This window comes from Phalangium opilio, unplaced genomic scaffold (assembly GCF_054372755.1).
Source record: "Phalangium opilio isolate 3A_F unplaced genomic scaffold, DU_Popi_V2 ptg000003l_1, whole genome shotgun sequence".
NCBI classification, from domain to species: Eukaryota; Metazoa; Arthropoda; class Arachnida; order Opiliones; family Phalangiidae; genus Phalangium; species Phalangium opilio.
The window spans coordinates 9178557-9196335 of NW_028324145.1; the positions used below are offsets into that span (position 1 = coordinate 9178557).

General features: G+C 38.2%; 2 protein-coding genes across 4 annotated transcripts in view; both read left to right on the plus strand.

Moving 5' to 3' along the window:
• Nucleotides 1-204: 204 nt before the first annotated feature.
• Nucleotides 205-8968, plus strand: Dcr-1 (Endoribonuclease Dcr-1). The gene is made up of 10 exons (XM_089840344.1): nt 205-461; nt 560-685; nt 778-940; nt 2594-4128; nt 4198-4482; nt 4536-4937; nt 5013-8216; nt 8283-8448; nt 8523-8598; nt 8682-8968. Exons 2-10 carry the CDS (start codon nt 566-568, stop codon nt 8833-8835), a joined length of 6105 nt encoding a protein of 2034 aa, XP_089696470.1. The 5' UTR covers nt 205-461; nt 560-565; the 3' UTR covers nt 8836-8968.
• A 3701-nt stretch (nt 8969-12669) lies between these two features.
• The window catches only part of LOC149717643 (sodium/calcium exchanger 3-like), a 90896-nt gene continuing 85786 nt past the window's right edge, over nt 12670-17779 (plus strand). For all 3 annotated transcript variants that reach the window (XM_089840345.1, XM_089840346.1, XM_089840347.1), the window contains exons 1-2: nt 12670-13235; nt 15764-15889. The gene's annotated coding sequence lies outside the window, so the exon portion shown is untranslated. The remainder of the gene's footprint in view (nt 13236-15763; nt 15890-17779) is intronic.

Here is a 17779-nt window from a genome sequence, read left to right on the forward strand (position 1 = left end):
GGATTTAATAATTATGAAATAAATATCAAAGGCCGAGATAGATAAATACGAGGTTTTTTTTTTGAATTTTCGCGCCAAAAGTTCATACATTTTTTGCTTAGGCTAGCTTTCTGTAATAAGTTCGTTCAGATACCTCTACCGGTTTAAACCGTTGACATCCGGTTTCGTGTGTAATATGAAGAGACTGGTTAAGTGTGGTAAGTTATGAACGCACTCTGATGTGCTTCCCAAGTATCAGCCACTTGAAGCACGTTAATCAGAGAGTTTATTTTTGTTACAATACGGGATTTAATTAAAATAATGCATCTCTGCTCGCCATATTTTGTTTCTGTTAAGTTAAAAAACAAAATTATATGAAGTAAATTCATATTCTTTGTGGATAATCGACGTTTAGTGAGACTTTGTTTTTTTTGACCAAGGCTTAGCGATAAACCTTTTAGTTTTAAAGTCTAGTTTCTAAGGTAGGCAACTTGTCAATATTAACAGAGCTTAAACCAAGAGTAAAACTTACCGATAATTGTAGTTTCCAGTTATTTATTTGCTTTTATTATCCTCACAGGTGATCATGGCTTTGCAAAATACGAATGGTCCCATATCAACTCCTCCAGCTGCTCCTCCAGCAAGAGTTAGACGAACATTCTTAGATTATGTTCATACTAAAACCTTTACACCTAGAGAATATCAGGTAATTAATAATTAAATCTTGATTCCATAGATTTCATATGAACTGCCTTTGTTTAACGTTTGATTTAATCCTTAATTTTATTTAATTTTTAGGTGGAACTTCTTGATTCCTCCAAAGAAAGAAATGTGGTTGTTTGTATGGGAAAGGGAATTGGGAAGACTTTCATAGCTGTCATGCTGATTCGCGAGCTTTCTAGTCAAACAAGAGAACAGCCGATTAAGGATGCAAAGAAAACGGTATTCCTGGCATTAAATGGTAAGCTTAATTTTTTTTCTAAGCATGTTTTTGCATATTTGCAAGTTGACAAAATGTAAAATATATTTTATCAAGATTTGTAATTACCTAAATGGTTTAAAACTTTAATCCTGAGATGTTTTTATCATATTTAATCAAAAAACTAAAAAGTTTATACGCAAATAGTTCATGTAAGAAAGAACCCATATATGAGTTGAGAACATATAATAACAGCTACCTAAGTTTACTTTTTATAAGCTCATACTTTTTGTAGTGGGTCAAAATAAGCTTGGTAATATGGTGGTGTTTAGAAAACTGGGAATATTGAAGTAAAAACCCTTAGTATAAGGCCCTGAGGCCTGTTCTATTTTATAATGTTCTCAGGTCATATTTAGGTTCTTGGGATTGGTAGTGTCATCAAAGTGTAGTAGTAGTAGTAGTGTTTTGATATTAGTTCTGAACTTTCTGAAGTCTGTCATAAGGCCTTCAAAACTAAGCTAAAATCTCATTAACATAAAATCAGCTTTTGTTTTAAATGAGTTGTTCATGGATGTGTACTCGCTATAAGCAAGAACTCATATAAGGCTTGAGAACATGTAATAAAAGTCACCAAGGCTTACGTTTTATAAGCTCACACTTTTTGCTGGGTGTCACCAAGGCTTACTTTTTATAAGCTCACACTTTTTGCTGTGGGTCAATATAAGCTTGGTAATATGATGGTGATCTGAAGGAAGTTTAGAAAACGAGGAATAGTGAAGTAAAAACCCAGCAGCCCTGTTCTATTTTAGAATGTTCTCAGGTCGTATGTAGGTTCTTGGTATTGGCAGGGTCATCAAAGTGTAATAGTAGTGTCCTTAAATGTCTGAAGTTAGTCATAAACCCTTCAAAGATAAGGTAAAATCTCATCAACTTAAAGTCCGTGATGAAAATTAGACTTCAGTTGGTAGTAGCATGAAAGTTCCCCAAAAATAATAGACCATTTCCATGTAACTAAGAGGGGGAGACACGACGGTAAAACTTTGCCTTCCACCTCGCTTTTTGGCGCCTGCGCTGTAGTCTTTTTTATCATGAGAGTGCGCAGAGATAGCAATATGTTAACCCCCTTAGTGGGGCGTGGGCCCCATACTGAGTGTTGTCTACCCCATTTTTACGTCGAAATGGTCTATTTATAGCGCAGCATAAGTAACATGATAAAAATAAGTTTGACTTATTCCCGCAGTGCTTTTAATATTATTTTATATAAATCCATGTTAAAACTTGATACATATAAAGCGATTCGTTTTATTATTTATACAAAGTGTGTTCGTGAATAATATCATTTTGGTAAAGATAATTAATTTCTGAGTATTCTGACTGCTTAGAGAGAAAATTTATTTTTGATTATGATACTTACGCTTAAAACCCGGTTTCAATTGAAATTGGATTTGAAGAATAATGTGTTAATTAAAAGTGTTAAAATTCCGAAAAATTGCCACTATAATTTAGACAGTTAATGCCAATAATAATTATACACAATTTAAATGACATTAATATAATAATTTAAGTCAAAATAATTTAAAAAAAAAGTGTGAATTATAAAAAAGTTGGATTTTCAAAACTAAGACATATTTTTAGCCCACAAGGTAAGGAAAGTTTACTAATTTTATCTATGGGGAAAAATTATTCAAACTATAGCTAACCTGGTTAAACAAAAGAAGAAAATTTTGGAAGACCATACTGACCTGAAAGTAGGCCAGTTTTATAGTTCAATGGGGGCAGATTTTTGGAATAAAGAAGAATGGGAAGAAGCCATAGAGTCGTATCAAATTCTGGTCATGACTCCGGATCTATTTCTTGACATTATTAGTACAAAGATAATTCATTTGAATCGAATTAACCTTTTGGTGATGGAAGATTGTCAAAAAGCTTTGGGAAAACACGCCTACCAAGAAATTATGAGGCATTACCTTAGTAACGAAAAATCCCTTCAACCGAGAATACTCGGATTGTGTCCCTCCTTATTAACGGCTTATAGTAAACCTAAAGATCTCAAAATTGAAATCGAAAAACTTCAAAAAACTTTAGCCAGTAGAATAGAAACCGCCAGTGACTTGGTGTCTTTCAACCAATACGCGACTAAACCGCTTGAAGCCATTGTTAAATATGAAAAATTCAATTCGACAACACCTTGCTTTGTTCAAATGGAACTCTGCTTGGAAGAAGCCTTAATTTTCTTTGACGATTTAATCCTGGATTTTGACGATAACTCGGAACTCCCCCATCCTACTACGCAACCCATTAGATACTTATTAGAAGTTTCCTACGTCCTACTAACGCTAGGACCGTGGTGCGCCCATAAAGCGGCCAAAGTCTTCATGGTCGAAATTAGTCGCATTTTGGAAGTGTTTTGCCATTCTGAAATTCATCTACAAATGATTTTAGTCGCTAGAACTGTCTTGGAAAAGGTTGTTAGTATTTTTCTAAAAGAATCAGCGGAGTTGACTTTGATTGAAACCGCTGCTCCGAAGCTAAAACGACTTTTGGATATTTTGAAACCTTACAAACCCGATGAAGAAGATGACGTAGAAGAGGTTAAAAAGGATGTGAAAGTTCCGGAAAATTTGACAAACGGCGATAAACCATCTTCCCAAGAGAATGATGAAAAGAATATTGAACCCGTTCTCGAGAGTTCGACAAAATTAGGCTGTGATAGTGCCAAACCTAGTAACGCACCCTCTAAAATGATGGCATTTGGTCGTAGACGTCCTTACGTGACGGAAGCTATGGCAGCCGCTGACGCGAAAGCCTTATGCGCCGTAGTTTTTGTCAAACAAAAAGTTGCCGCGTACACCATGAACTTGTGGTTTAACGAAATAGCCAAGAATGATCCCGAATTTAAGTTCGTCAGACCCAATTTCGTCGTGGGTCAGAAAAACCAGAATTCCTCGAAGAATCGATTGAGTTACGTATCTTTCCAACATCAGGAAGATACCCTTCGAAGATTTTGTTGCAGGGAATATAACATTCTCTTTTCGACTTCCGTCTTGGAAGAGGGCATGAACGTGCCAAAATGCAATTTGATCGTTAGGTTCGATCTACCGGATAATTTTCACTCTTATATCCACTCGAAATCTCGGGCCCGAGCCCCCGAATCGAAATACTACATCTTTATTCAAAAAGGAAATGACAAATTTATCGAAACTCTTTCCAATTATCGTCAAATTGAGAGTGTAAGTTTTGCTAGACGAAGCCAAAATGCATCCATCCGCGATTTTTTAAAGCGTGTTACTCTACCTTAGATTCTAACTCGTAAGAGTCCGAGTAATGATTCAGTTGGTGATGATATTTCCGAGGAAAAGGCTAATGCCTTGAAAGCGCCTTACGTAGCTTCCGAAGGCGGAGCGAAAGTCTCCATGTCCACGGCTATTGCCTTAGTTAATAGATATTGTTGCAAACTTCCCAGTGACACCTTCACTCGTTTGACCCCCAAATGGAGCGTGTCCATCCAGGAAGGCGAAAGCGGGTCTCTTTTCGTTTGCACAATATTATTGCCTATAAATTCTCCGTTAAAGAAAGCCGTTAAGGTAAGTTTGGCGGACTTGGGAACCATTACTCAAACTGAAAAGGTTATTTCTAGGGTGACCCAATGCCCAGTCAATCTTTGGCTAAAATGGCCGCGGCTTTAGACGTTTGCGAATTACTTCATAAAATTGGCGAATTAGACGATAACTTATTACCAGTTGGGAAAGAGGCGGTTAAATTCGAAGAAGATATGTTAGAAACTTCCGATATAGAACAAGTACCTCAAGGTGCTCCTAGACCGGGAACCACAAAAAGACGCCAATATTATTATAAGATGGTAGCGGAACCCTTGAAAGGTCCCAGCCCATCTTCAAATCTTAAATGCCTTCTCTATCGATTCTCTATGGTATTAACATGCCCAATTCCCGAAGAACAAAACACGAGGGGACGTAAAATATACAACCCCGCCGAAACCGCGAGAGGTTTTGGGATTTTAACCACAAAACCAGTTCCTCCGGTACGTGAACACCCAGGTTTTGGTTGTATTGTAAAATAAAACCCGTTCATTACTTCAATCTAACCTATTCTCTAGATTTGTACTTTCCCGGTTTTTACGAGGTCTGGGGAAGTCACGGTTGATCTTGAACGTATCGCCGATGATATTAGCGTTGATGATGAACAAGTTGCGCAGTTGATTGAATTTCATAGATACGCGTTCAAAGACGTTTTGTGTTTAGAAAAATATCCCATGATTTTTAAGGAAAAAGACGGCGATAATTCCTTTTACTTGGTGCCCTTAAACACGTTTGACAATAGTCAAGAATGGTCCATAGATTGGGATTTTGTCTCCCTAATATGCAAAAGCAAGAAACTGGAGTCGCGCAAGATTCCCAAGGAAGAGCGTACAAATTTTAAATTCAATGTTGAAGATTACGCCGACGCCGTAGTCATGCCTTGGTACCGCAATCTAGATAAACCTCAGTTCTTTTACGTGGCTGAGATATGCAGCGATTTAACGCCTCTTAGCGATTTTCCCGATTTTGGCTACGATACTTTTAAGGATTACTATCAAGAAAAGTATAATATCACGATTATGAGTCCAAATCAACCCCTTCTCGATGTCGATCACACATCAGCCAGATTAAACTTACTAACGCCGCGTTACGTTAATCGTAAAGGAATGACTTTACCAGTTAGCAGCGAACACACGAAAAAAGCCAAACGCGAGAACTTGCAACAGAAACAAATTTTGATTCCGGAATTATGTATCATTCATCCGTTCCCGGCTTCTCTTTGGAGGAAAGCCGTTTGCTTACCTTGCATCTTGTACAGAATAAATTCGTTGTTACTCGCCGAGCAACTGCGAGTTACCGTGGCTCGAGAAATAGGCGTTGGAAACTACCAACTTTCCTTGGATTTCAAATGGCAACCGCTGGATTTTGGTTGGACTTTGGCGGAAGTGTTGGAAAAAGCTCAACAGGCGGCCAAAGACGAAAGAGACTTCAAAGAAAAGAAGAGAGCCGCGTCACACCCGAATAGAATCAAACGCAAACCATCCTCGGATCCCACTACAGAACCAACCGGGTTCAAGTTTGATAGTTCTTGGACTTCTTCGTCGAAGGACGCCACTAACGCCACGTCATCCGTCGACTTCGAAATTGACACTTTTGACCCACATATCCATAAAACGGAAAATGAGTTTGATATTGATGATACACTCTTGGACGACGAAGTTGCTAATATCAATTTCCAAGAGGCCCTGGGTGGGAAAGTTCTAAACTTAAACGAATTTAAAACGTGGGGAGCACCTCCACCACCGGATAAAAACGAGGTAGATGGAACGGAGATTCGAATTCGATACGGTTCTCCGAGTAACTTTGAGGGAACGGGTTGGGATTCCGAATGGGACACGGAGATCGATGAAAGTAACGCCTTTAGGTTGAACCTTCCCGGTTTGAGTTATATATCAGCGCCGAGTGCCTTCAATATCCAAGGATTATCCATGGATTTAGCTTCCGGAAGAGACGATGACATATGGGATAGCGATTACGACGATGACGAAGATTTGGAAGATTTCGACGAAATGGATTCTACATTCGCTCCTGACTCTCCTAAACCCGATGGACGCGATCAATCCTTCACTATGAACGAAGAAATTAATAATGAACAAGATGAAAACGATGTTCGCACCACTAACGCCAACGCCTCCAAGAAAACCGTATCCGTCAAGGAATCGTTCGAATCCGATTGGTTATCGGTTTACAGTGAGAACTTATTCGAGAGTGATGAATACGACGAGAACTTTGTCGGACTTCCAAAGCCCGATGATAGCTCTTGCAAGATGGTGGGAAAATCTGTAACAATTATCGAAAAGTCGAGGCCAAGAGCGCCGGAACCGGTTGAAAATTTTCAAACAGATAATGACGAAACGGCGAGTGAAATATCGGAGTCAAGTACTTTAAAGAGTAATTCATCCCAAGAAACAGTGTCGACGGTACCATCAGCCGCGCCCGCGTTTGGTGAACTCTTACCAGACAGAGAAAGTATATCTTCCAATAGTTTAATTCAAAAAGATAATGAAGATAGTGGAATATTTCGCGTTCATTTTGATGATCAACCTTCCTTATCATCTAATCCAGGTCCTAGTCCTAGTATAGTCCTTCAAGCTTTTACCATGTCAAATGCCAATGACGGCATTAATTTAGAAAGGTTAGAAACTGTCGGTGACTCTTTCTTAAAGTACGCCATTACGGCTTACCTGTATTGCTCTTACACCGACATCCACGAAGGAAAACTATCCTACCTTCGCAGCAAACAAATTAGCAACTTAAACTTGTACAGATTGGGTAAAAAATGCGGCCTTGGACAATTAATGATCGCTTCAAAGTTTGACCCGAATGATAATTGGTTACCGCCTGGTTTCACTGTACCAAGAGGACTAGAGCAAGCCCTAATTGATTCGGGGTTACCGATGGGACATTGGAACATTGGAAACATGAAGGATTTGAGAAGCATGGATGAAGACACGATAAGAAAGGCCATCATGGAGGAAAAGACTTTGGGTAAACCCATGTTGGAGTCGCTGGACTTTGAGTCCGATTTAATCACGGAAGACGAAAATAGCGCTCCTTATATTCGATACAACTTATTGACGCAGCAAAGTATCCCAGACAAAAGTATAGCTGATTGCGTAGAAGCTCTAATTGGAGCTTATTTGGTGTCCTGCGGTCCGAGAGGCGCTTTACTCTTCATGTCCTGGATGGGCCTCAAGGTCTTACCCGATAAAACCAAACAGAAACTGAAGGAAGGCTTAACATTATCGGACGAAGATAAAATACTAGCCAACCGATTTGGATACCTTCAACCTCCCCGTTCTCCTCTTTTAAAGCACATTCCAGATGCGGAAATCAAATTGGAGCATCAACTCTCTGGCTTCGAAAACTTTGAAGCCAAAATTGGATACAAGTTCAAAGATCGAGCTTACCTTTTACATGCTTTCTCGCACGCCTCCTATCATTACAATAGACTGACCGATTGCTATCAACGTTTAGAGTTTCTAGGAGACGCTGTCTTAGATTATCTTATTACCAGACATCTTTACGAAGATCCTCAACAACATTATCCCGGAGTTTTGACGGATTTAAGATCCGCTTTAGTCAATAATACTTTTTTCGCTTCTCTCGCTGTAAAGTACGACTTTCACAAGTATTTTAAAGCCATTTCACCCGGGCTCTTCGCGGTTATTAGCAGGTTTGTAGATATGAAAAGAACCAGTCCAGGATTGGTACATTTTGAGGTAAGTCGCGGCCGGCCCTGGACTTGTAAAAATCCACGGGTTAAACATGAATCGGTGGTGTTGTAGGAGTATTATTTAGAAGAAGAGGAATGCGAAGAAGCGGAGGAAGTCGAAGTACCTAAAGCCCTCGGTGATATTTTTGAATCTGTCGCTGGGGCTATTTACCTTGATAGTGGCATGTCCTTAGATACAGTTTGGGAAGTTTATTTTAGAATGATGAAACCCGAAATTGGTAAGTTCATTTATGACTGGCAGGTTCAAAATGAAAACAAATGTTCAATTTTCTTTCTACATTTTATTTTACAGAATATTTCAGTACACATGTTCCAAAATCGCCTATTAGAGAGTTACTAGAAAGTTATCCACAAACTGCTAGATTCGAGTATGTTACTTTCCCCCTTTTTAGTGTAGATTCAAGAAACGCTGGTCTTCGCGTAACAATAACCTTTGAACTTCACCTTTTAGCCGAGCCGAAATGACCTTAGCTGGCAAAGTAAGGATTAGGGTTGAAGTGGTCGGAAAGGGACAGTTTGTTGGAGTTGGACGCAATAAAAGGATTGCCAAATGCACGGCCGCAAAGAGAGCGTTACGTGCTTTGAAGAAAGTAGAAAAGAAATGAATTTTTCATTCTAAAACATTTTAATGTAAAGTTTTTGTTTTAAGAAATGACAAAAAAAAAATGAAATTGAGCCTGGCTTGAAATTTGTGCTAATTATTGTGAAGAAAAAATAATACAAATTTTTAGTAATTTTGTTGTTTCGTTTTATTAAATTACGAAAAAATTTAGTTCTTACTCTTAGATTTTTTTCATATATAAAAGGAATTTTAGTTTAAATAGCTCACCACGAGGTAGAAATTGAACTGAACTGACTTCTATGGGTGGTACTTCATTACTCGATCTTTATTGTCTCTGCTATTTCAAAGCGCATTTTCCCACATTTTTGTGTCCTGAATGCCCTTGGAAAGAAAGATGTGGACAGCGTTCCTCAAAGTACGGTACAGTTTCGTTTTAAATTAAAATTATAATAATGTCGATGTTTGGAGGAATTTTCATCGTAAACTCGTGGAAAATGATATCTCAAGTAAGTACTAAATTAAGGAAAACATTTAGTAACGTTAAGCCTTGGCCAACAAAGTTTCCCCCCTTTTTCCATCATTCCATCCATGAAATGCCCATCCATCTCTGTAAGCCTTAGCTCATCAGCACCACTTTGGTTTATTTTACGGTCATATATTTTTTAGATTTCATAGTGTTAATATTCTCACAGTGCGTTATGTTAATGAGGTGTTGTATACACTTAAATTTATTTCGATAATAAACAAGGGAGGGTGGGGGGGGCGCTTAAGCTATTATCGCCCTAAGGTTAACAGTAGCAAATTTGCATTGATCTCAATGGTATCAGGCTGGATTTAGTTGTTTATCTAAGTTAATGAGAAACCTCTCTTCTAATTGGCTAAGTAAATCAGCCTAGTACAGTCTGTTGAAACTAGAAACTGAATTTAAAGGTTTGCTTCTGAGAAATTTCGGGACAATTCCGCAGATTGGAACATCTTTTAATCTAGAGAAGTGCATGCATGCTTTTAAGTTTTGAGGTTTAGGTTTGATTTAAAAGTAGGTTTAATGCATTCTACAAGTCATTAAGTAACAGAGCGTTAAAAATATAGTTTCTGTGGAGGTATTTGAGCTTTTAGGAATAAAAGAACCCTCGGTGGCCCACCCTGAAGCGGTTAACGAGTGGTTTTCGCGCTCGTCTCTGATTGATGACTCTATAAATGGATATTTCCTTTGCCTGGTTAAGTTTCGGGTTTGACTAATACACCTTTTCTTTCTCTTTTTTTTTTTTTTTTTGCTCAAAGTTAGGCCTTAGCTTTCGTTCTCACCCCTTTTAATTGAGATTGATTAACATTAATGAACCATTATTATCTCAGCGACCCGATCCTAAAGTCGAGAATAAATATATGAGGCATATATTCTTATTTCAAGTTACAAAGCTGCTGTCACATCCTAACTCAGTAAGGGGTTGGTTTTGGGTACTGTATGGTACCATTGAATGGGGTTAAACTTTGCGCAATGTCTGGCTTTATAACACCCAAGGCATGTTGAAATAATTATAATTGGTTATACATGATAATAATCACGAATAACTGCTGGAGTAGGCATCGTAAATATATGAAGTTAACTGTGTAGGGAATGTTAGGAGTATGGCACACTGTTGTAAGCCAAGTGTCTCGGCGACAAGGTACTAGTGAAGAAGGGGCTTGTCAGTTTGGAAGCACCTTCGGTACCGACTGACTACCCCGTATCCCATACCCACTTCAAGTACTTCCCTGATTAATCGCGAAAGACCCATCGCTGCTACACATACTATCATAAGATATGTTCCATAAGTTTGTCACTGGTTACAAAATGGAGCTTGTCATGAAGTGACGTGGGTCACATAGATTCTCGTAAAGCGACCCCTGGTGAGGCGCTGCATGTCAAAGGCTTAATACAGACTACAAAACCGAGTGTCAGTGTAGTCAAGTCTCGCTTGTCGTTCTTGAACTACCTCTCAGTAAGACTCAAGCATTACAAAGTATAGGTAGTGTCATACTTATGGAACATATCTTATAAACTTGTGATACTATAGGTCAATGTTGTTATCATTCAAAGTGATAGTGGCGTTTAATTTCGACGTTTGCCCCTTGCACGCGCTTTTAAACACTCTTATTGAGTGTTCATGCTTCACCTTAGATTCTAGAGGTAAATCAATTGAAGTGCAGGTAGTGTTCAACATAACATAATGTATAATAGAACCATTTCTTTTGTCACCCCTATTTACCGGTCAAAAATGCGGACATTTAACGCCTCTAAAAATGCCGAATTATTGTATTTAGATAAAAAAGCGTCTTCCCTCCTTCCTGTTTAAGTTGACTTGACACTATCGAATTCCACTAGCAGGCACTCTGATCTTAACGCGGTTTGCTTTTCCCGCAACAATCAATACGTAAGCAATTCCTCCCCTTCACTCCCATGCAACTAATCGTGGATAGGAAATTGTGTCAAGGGACCATCCTGCTAAATTATTCTGTAAAAGTATAATATTAACGTCGTCTATTGACGCTTTTAAACTGATAAAATAGGAAGCGATTTTGCTTGTACATTTTTTTGTTTTATTCCGGAAGTTGCTTGGATTTAGAGAGAATTTCAAGGTTCTTTATAGTTTAAGGAAGTATCGTTATGCGTGAAATTCACAGATATGTTATTCAAGTTATTAATTTTCTCGCGTAGTTGACTGTAGTAGCGTTAGCGTCGGCAGCGTCAAGTTGAACTTTGAACTTAATTGGCTTTGTATTTACCTTAAATTTAAATATGGTCAGCTGGTAAAATTAGTTGCAACGTGAAAAACCACGGTTTAAACTACTTCTAATAGACTTTTGAAAAAAGGAAATTTGAAATAATTTGGATGAAAAACTATTGCGCAAAAATCGAGAAAACCTTGATAGGCCAAGTCGCTCTTGGCCCTTGAAAGTCAGTATTTTTTTTTCTAATTTGGGGGAATTGCACTCTCAAATTACTCTGGCAACACTTGTCCACACACTATCTAAAGTCAAACCCCAATAGAAATCTTTGAAAGTCCCAAATAAATTGTTCAAGTCAGGTGCAACAAATATCAGAGAATAATAAAGAAAAATGCAATTGATTTTGTCTGAATGAACGAAACGCCATACAACTATCTATTCCCTACTTCTTCCCTGAAACCTTTGGAAAACCGAAAACCTTTTGAAGTCTATTTTCTGTTTTCAATCTTGAACTGTGATTTCTCAGGGCTCTAAAACGTAATTTTAGAAACTTATTTGGACGATGATTTGAGATCAAGATTATTATGTTTATCCCTCTTGAATTCTTCCCTGTAATCTTTAGGAATTATCCCTTTCTCTCTCTCTCACTCGTTCTCTCTCTCTCGGGTTTGGGAAAAGAGCGAGTATGAACGCGCGCAACTGGAATAAGGATAGTGTCAGGGTAGGAGAGAGAGAGAGAGAGAGAGAGAGAGAGAGAGAATAGGATGTTGGGTGAGGAGGAAGCTTTTTAGGAGAAAGAGAAGGGAGAGAGAGAGAGGTATGCCAGGGATTGGAAGTTAACGCGCGGCGTCACTGTGTAGCGCGTCTTGGTACTGGAGAGGCCAAAAGGAGTTGCCGCATTGGAGCGTTGGCTCCCAAAGTTGCTGCTGCTCCATTCTACTCCACACGCGGCTGGCGAGCTCTCAGCTTTCGCCTTCCTTCTTTCCAATTGGAAAAAGAAAAGAATAAACCCTAAAAGTTTCTCGCGCCGCTCTGTTTTTACCTATTATCTATCTTTCGTACTATTTCTATACCTTCTCTTCCTTGTGCTCTAACGGAGCATTCTGTCTCGTTTGGAGCAAGAGCCTGGGTTGTTTTTCGTCACCGACCAACGGAGAATTTGGCAAATACTACCATTTACCGCGCGGTGTTCCTCGGTGTTGAACCGGTTGGTTTCCCTCGCCGCGCGTTGTGTCGTAACACCATTGTTTACCCTTATAGTCAGTCAGTCCGTCGTCCACTCTGGAATCGGTGGTCACTTAATGACGTAGTAATAATAATACAACAACAGAAGAAAAGAATAAATAATAAAAAAAATCGTTTGGTGTTTTTTGGCCATTGTTTCGTTGTATTGTTGGTGAAGGATATAGTTATGATGACCATTGGCCGCCGCGTGTTGTGATCATGTTTTCGCGCCATTGTGGATTATGAGGAGGTATTTTTTTTCATAAGGGAATCAATCGAAAGTGAAGAGGTGTTTTGTTTGTTGTCGATTCACGCGCGTTCCGTTCTATTTGATCATAGCAGCTCGGCCCTTCTTTTGTTTTCCGATTATGGATAATAATCAACGAAGGATTTCTTAACGGAAATTAAAAATAATAATTATTAGGGTTTTTGTGTATCCATTCGTTTTTACCTGAAAAAAAGGATAAATACGTCATTTTGCGGAACCAACAAACAGTTCGGTTTTTAATATACGTGAGTGATATGTTTGTTTCGTTTATAAAGTTTGCGTGTGAAGTTTTAATTAAGCGTTGTTTTATTTTTTAATGAATTAGTGTTAGGGAAGGGGTTATGGCTCCTTAAGACCACGTCCCCATCCCCCTCCAATTTTTAGAAAATTCAACAATTTTATAACATATTTGGTTCTGATAATACAATCGAACTGATAGTGCGCAAACAAGTGTTGCCAGAGTCATTTGCGACTGCAATTCAACCGCTATCTACAATAGACTGTATGATAAGCTTGTAGAATTCTGTTCGATTCAGTTCTAAACCTGAATGACGCTTGAGATTCTCTAATAACCTATTACTGGCAAACCTGATTTAAGATTAAGGGTTGTGGAAATTTCACATTATTTTTCGGAATATTCAGCGTGAGGTTCCCATTTACTATCTATTATCTATGGGTTATTTTGTATTTGTTCGTATTTCATCGCAATTAAGGGTTCGTACTAACAGGGAAGGCGTGTAATTAGCTCACTATGAATCAATGTAACTCTATACACCTGGAAATTAACGAAAAGTTAATTAGGAAAATTTGGTTTTGGTAATTTAGTATGAACCATGCTCCTAAATATATCTGTTAAATTGAAGTTATTCCGTATTATTCATAATTTAATCTGCAAATTAATCGAGTTTACCCATAGATTCTGAATAGATAACTAGGCCCAATTGTGTTATATGGAGAAATGATGGAATCTTTATAATTTAATAGCTAAATTATTTAACTGTCTTATATTATAGTTTCCACTAAAGTGGTTAGTTAAAATTCCTCTCCACTCTCTCCCCCTCTCTCTCTCTCTCGGCTTAAACTTCAGTGCAGTGTTGTCAGGCTCTGTGTTTTGGTCAAGTACATATATAGTGAAACTGACCTACTAGCCTTTATCTCTGCAATATCTTCACCCATCAACGACCTGGCAACACTGCATGGGGGGAACTGAATAGTAGATATGAAAATTCTATTTAAAAAAGGCTTAATTTTGCCCGCAAAAATAATTTTATAATAAGGTCAAGCTACACACAAGTCCTCTTCCCTAGATCTATAGGTACACTTTTTCCAAGTAAAATTCCCTTTATCTCCTACTTGATTGTCTTTTATTTTTTCAACCTCACTATCTTAATAAAACTTAGAGGGGTTAGGGGTGTGTTCATTTCGCAAAAAGGGGATAGATTAGCGCTGCAGTCTCATCGCTTTCATCTTCCTCCATCCTTAAACCACGCCGAGCGTCTTTTAATTAGAAAATTCTAGCCAAGGATTTTTTTCTTCTTCTTTTTACTTCTTACTTATTTTCTCATTCTTTTTTTAAAATGGCCTAGGTCTATTTTACCCCGACTACGGGGTTTTGGGTCGGGTCCCTTCTTGTTGTAAAGGGTCGAGAGCTTATAGGTTAGGTTCTTGCGGAGCTATATGGTGCATAGGAATTTTTCCACCGAGATTTGGCAAGATAATTGGCGCGGTAAAAGAAAATATCTTTCTCTCACTCTCTCTCTCTAACTTTCCTCCGTTTCTTTTTTTGGAGCTCCAGAGAACCTAGTGAATGTAGCGAGGTCCCACCACCGTTAGTTTTTAGTAACGTTAGCGTGTGATCATGTTAAGAGAGAGTTGCTTTAGTAAATACCCATACCCGAATTCTTTATTTACAGCCTTAACTATTTAAGTGGGTTATTTATGGCTTAGTATTTTAAATTTTAAATGATTTAGGAGTTAAGTATTTTACAAAGTGTTCGGTAGATTAAATGGACACGCGTAATGTGTACGCTAAATGACCTGGTTTTATTTATATTAATGGGACTATAGTATTTGAGTGGCTTGTATTGCTCGAAAAGGCGAATTTTAACTTTTCAAGTCGGTTTACTATAGCTTCTCTCCTGAAAAAGACTCGGTTATAGTCTGCTACCGTGACGTCACATACACCTATCTCTTACCTCGGTTTTTGGCGACCATATTGGAAGTAGTCAGCTTAAGTCCATACAATTTAGATTATACCAATATTGACGTCACGTCCCGTAGCTCCTCCCCTTTCAGTACCACTCTATAGCTTCTCCAATGAAAAAGAATTAATATGAGTAGGCTTCCCAGCATACCTTGTGTTCCAAAAAGGGATTTAGGTCCGAAATACAGTGGGATTTATGGTTCTATGGGAAATAATCAATTTTGAGTCGAAAATGTAACTTATGGGACACTCTAAACAACTGTTATAATTGGAGTATTTTAGGGATAACCCCCTTAATTAAATTAGCAATCATTGACGTTCGGTTTCAGTTTCTTACTGAAACTTTAACGGGGTCATTCGCAAATTACTCCAATAATAACTTCCCTCCATATTTTTTTTTATTTTTTTTTTGTAATGAAAGAAGTTTGCGCAATTTAATGGGAAACACGTGTTTTAGTCAATTGGGTTATCTTAATTTCGCGCCAAAAATGACATTATCACTGGCGATTAGTTTGTTATAATGTAGAATAAACCGTGCAGTATATAAAAGTTGACTTTCTTTTGCGACAGGGTACGAGTAAAGACCCGCTCACAACGCGAAAGAAACCGAGAGCATGAAGATTTTCCTCGAGCTTGGAAATGACAGTCTTTTGCCAAATATCCGCACCTCGGCTGCTTCCTAGACTTAGAAGCGAGGTAAAGGAACACTTTTTTATATATCCTCTCTCTCCTCTTCCTCTATAATAAGATTGCAACGTTACCAAAGGTAAATCTATCGTGTTAAAATGGTTTAAAACAAACGGAGGAGTGTGGTACCCCTAACTTTATATTCATTGCAAAATGATTGTGGGAAAAGAAGCCCCCAAAGGTACGCGTAGAGTTAAAAAGAGAATTTCAACTCTTTAAAATTGAAAGAAAGAAAAAAATCAAGTCGGCACATTTTTGTCTTATTTATACCCTTTATTAAGATCTCCCATCCCAAACGTTTATTTGAGAACCTCCAAAACAAAACCTGATGGTTGCGCTTTTCCCAAAACTTTTACCAACATGTAGAAGTAGAAATATATTACCTAGAAATTATGAAATAGCTTTTTGCTTCGCTAAAGTTGAAGCGTATGACACTACGCTAGCTAGAGAGAGACTTACTGAGAGCAAGTTGGAGGGAGAACGACTACACTCGTTTAGTTTTGCAGGACTTCCATCTTCTCTTATTTAGCCTGTACTAAGCCTATGACAGCGCCTCAGTCACCAGGCGTCGCTTTACCTCGAATCTATGACCTACCTCACTCACTTCATGACAAGATCCTGTTTGTAACCAGTGACAAACTTATGTAACATACTTTTGGTTGAAGGGGTGTACAAACTCGTCACATAAAGAACTATATTTTGAAGCGGTAGCGTTACTATTTCTTGTAGTAGTGATTGGGCAATGACACGTGACCATTCATAATGCATTGATTAATGCCACGAAATCTACGCGTGCCACAAGTAGGCCTCTTTTTTATGGAAGATGAGCTATAATAAGCTGTTTTGGGTCAAAAATGCCAGCTAAACGATAATGATACCTTCGGTTTAATTTGGCTCTCTATTTTATAATTATAGCATCCTGGGTTAAACTATGGGAATTTAAGGATGGGAGGGAGGGAGGGTACTGTTACGAAGCTAGTTGCTCATGGCACGAGGTTATGGCGCGCCGGGTCGCGTGTTCTAAAAATGTTTCGCGCCAATCTCGTCTCGTGCGATAGCTGCTGTTGGGTTAGAGTGTATAACACAACGTCCCATGCGTGCAACAACACGCTCTTTTAGATTTTGGCCCACTTGGAATGGAAAATTAACCCTCATGGAGCAGACGGACGCGGTTCATCTCTCCATATATCTTTTTTTTATCTTTAAACACACACGCTTTAGTCGATGAGCCCTTTCATTTTTAATGGCTTTGTTTAAAACAGTAAAATATTTATGTACGCGGAAATTTAATAAAGCGGTTACCGTTTTAATGATATGTTTATAGTATATCAATATTGGAGAAAGAAAGATGATGGGTGAATTTCAAATTAAGATTATTTTAAATATTTTTAACCGTCTGGTACTTAAGGGGGTGTTTTCTGGGCGATTTTAAGTCAAAAATAAAACGTCTAAGACAATGTGCCATCCGGGACCACCGTTTTCGAGTTATGACTGGAGTGTTTTAGGGATAACCCCTTAATTTGTTCCAGACTTTGCCAGTAACACCCTGTACAGCTTTAAAACCGCGACTGGTCATTTTATTTTCGTTAAATTAGCATTTAATTAGTTACGAAAAGGTCAAGAACTTCTCAAAACTTTAAACGACGTGATGAGGAAATCAATCTTTAGTTAGCCGAGCATGCATCCATGGTTTAATTTAAGTCTTAACCCACTTTGGATAACATACTATATGCAAATTCCATTTGATATATGTGACCTTAAGCCTAAGGTCACGCATGATCGACACGACCTCCGTAATTTACATCTAATCCTATATATATATATATATATATATATATATATATATATATATATATATATGTCCTGCCTCTTATATCATACATATAATGAGTCTGATTA

What these genes read in the sequence shown, in the direction of transcription:
- Dcr-1 (XM_089840344.1), top strand. Translation starts at nt 566, where the DNA reads ATGGCTTTGCAAAATACGAATGGTCCCATATCAACTCCTCCAGCTGCT. An exon ending in CGTTAAAGAAAGCCGTTAAG is followed by an intron (nt 4,483 to 4,535) that starts GTAAGTTTGGCG and finishes GGTTATTTCTAG; the next exon opens with GGTGACCCAATGCCCAGTCA. An exon ending in CCACAAACTGCTAGATTCGA is followed by an intron (nt 8,599 to 8,681) that starts GTATGTTACTTT and finishes TTCACCTTTTAG; the next exon opens with CCGAGCCGAAATGACCTTAG.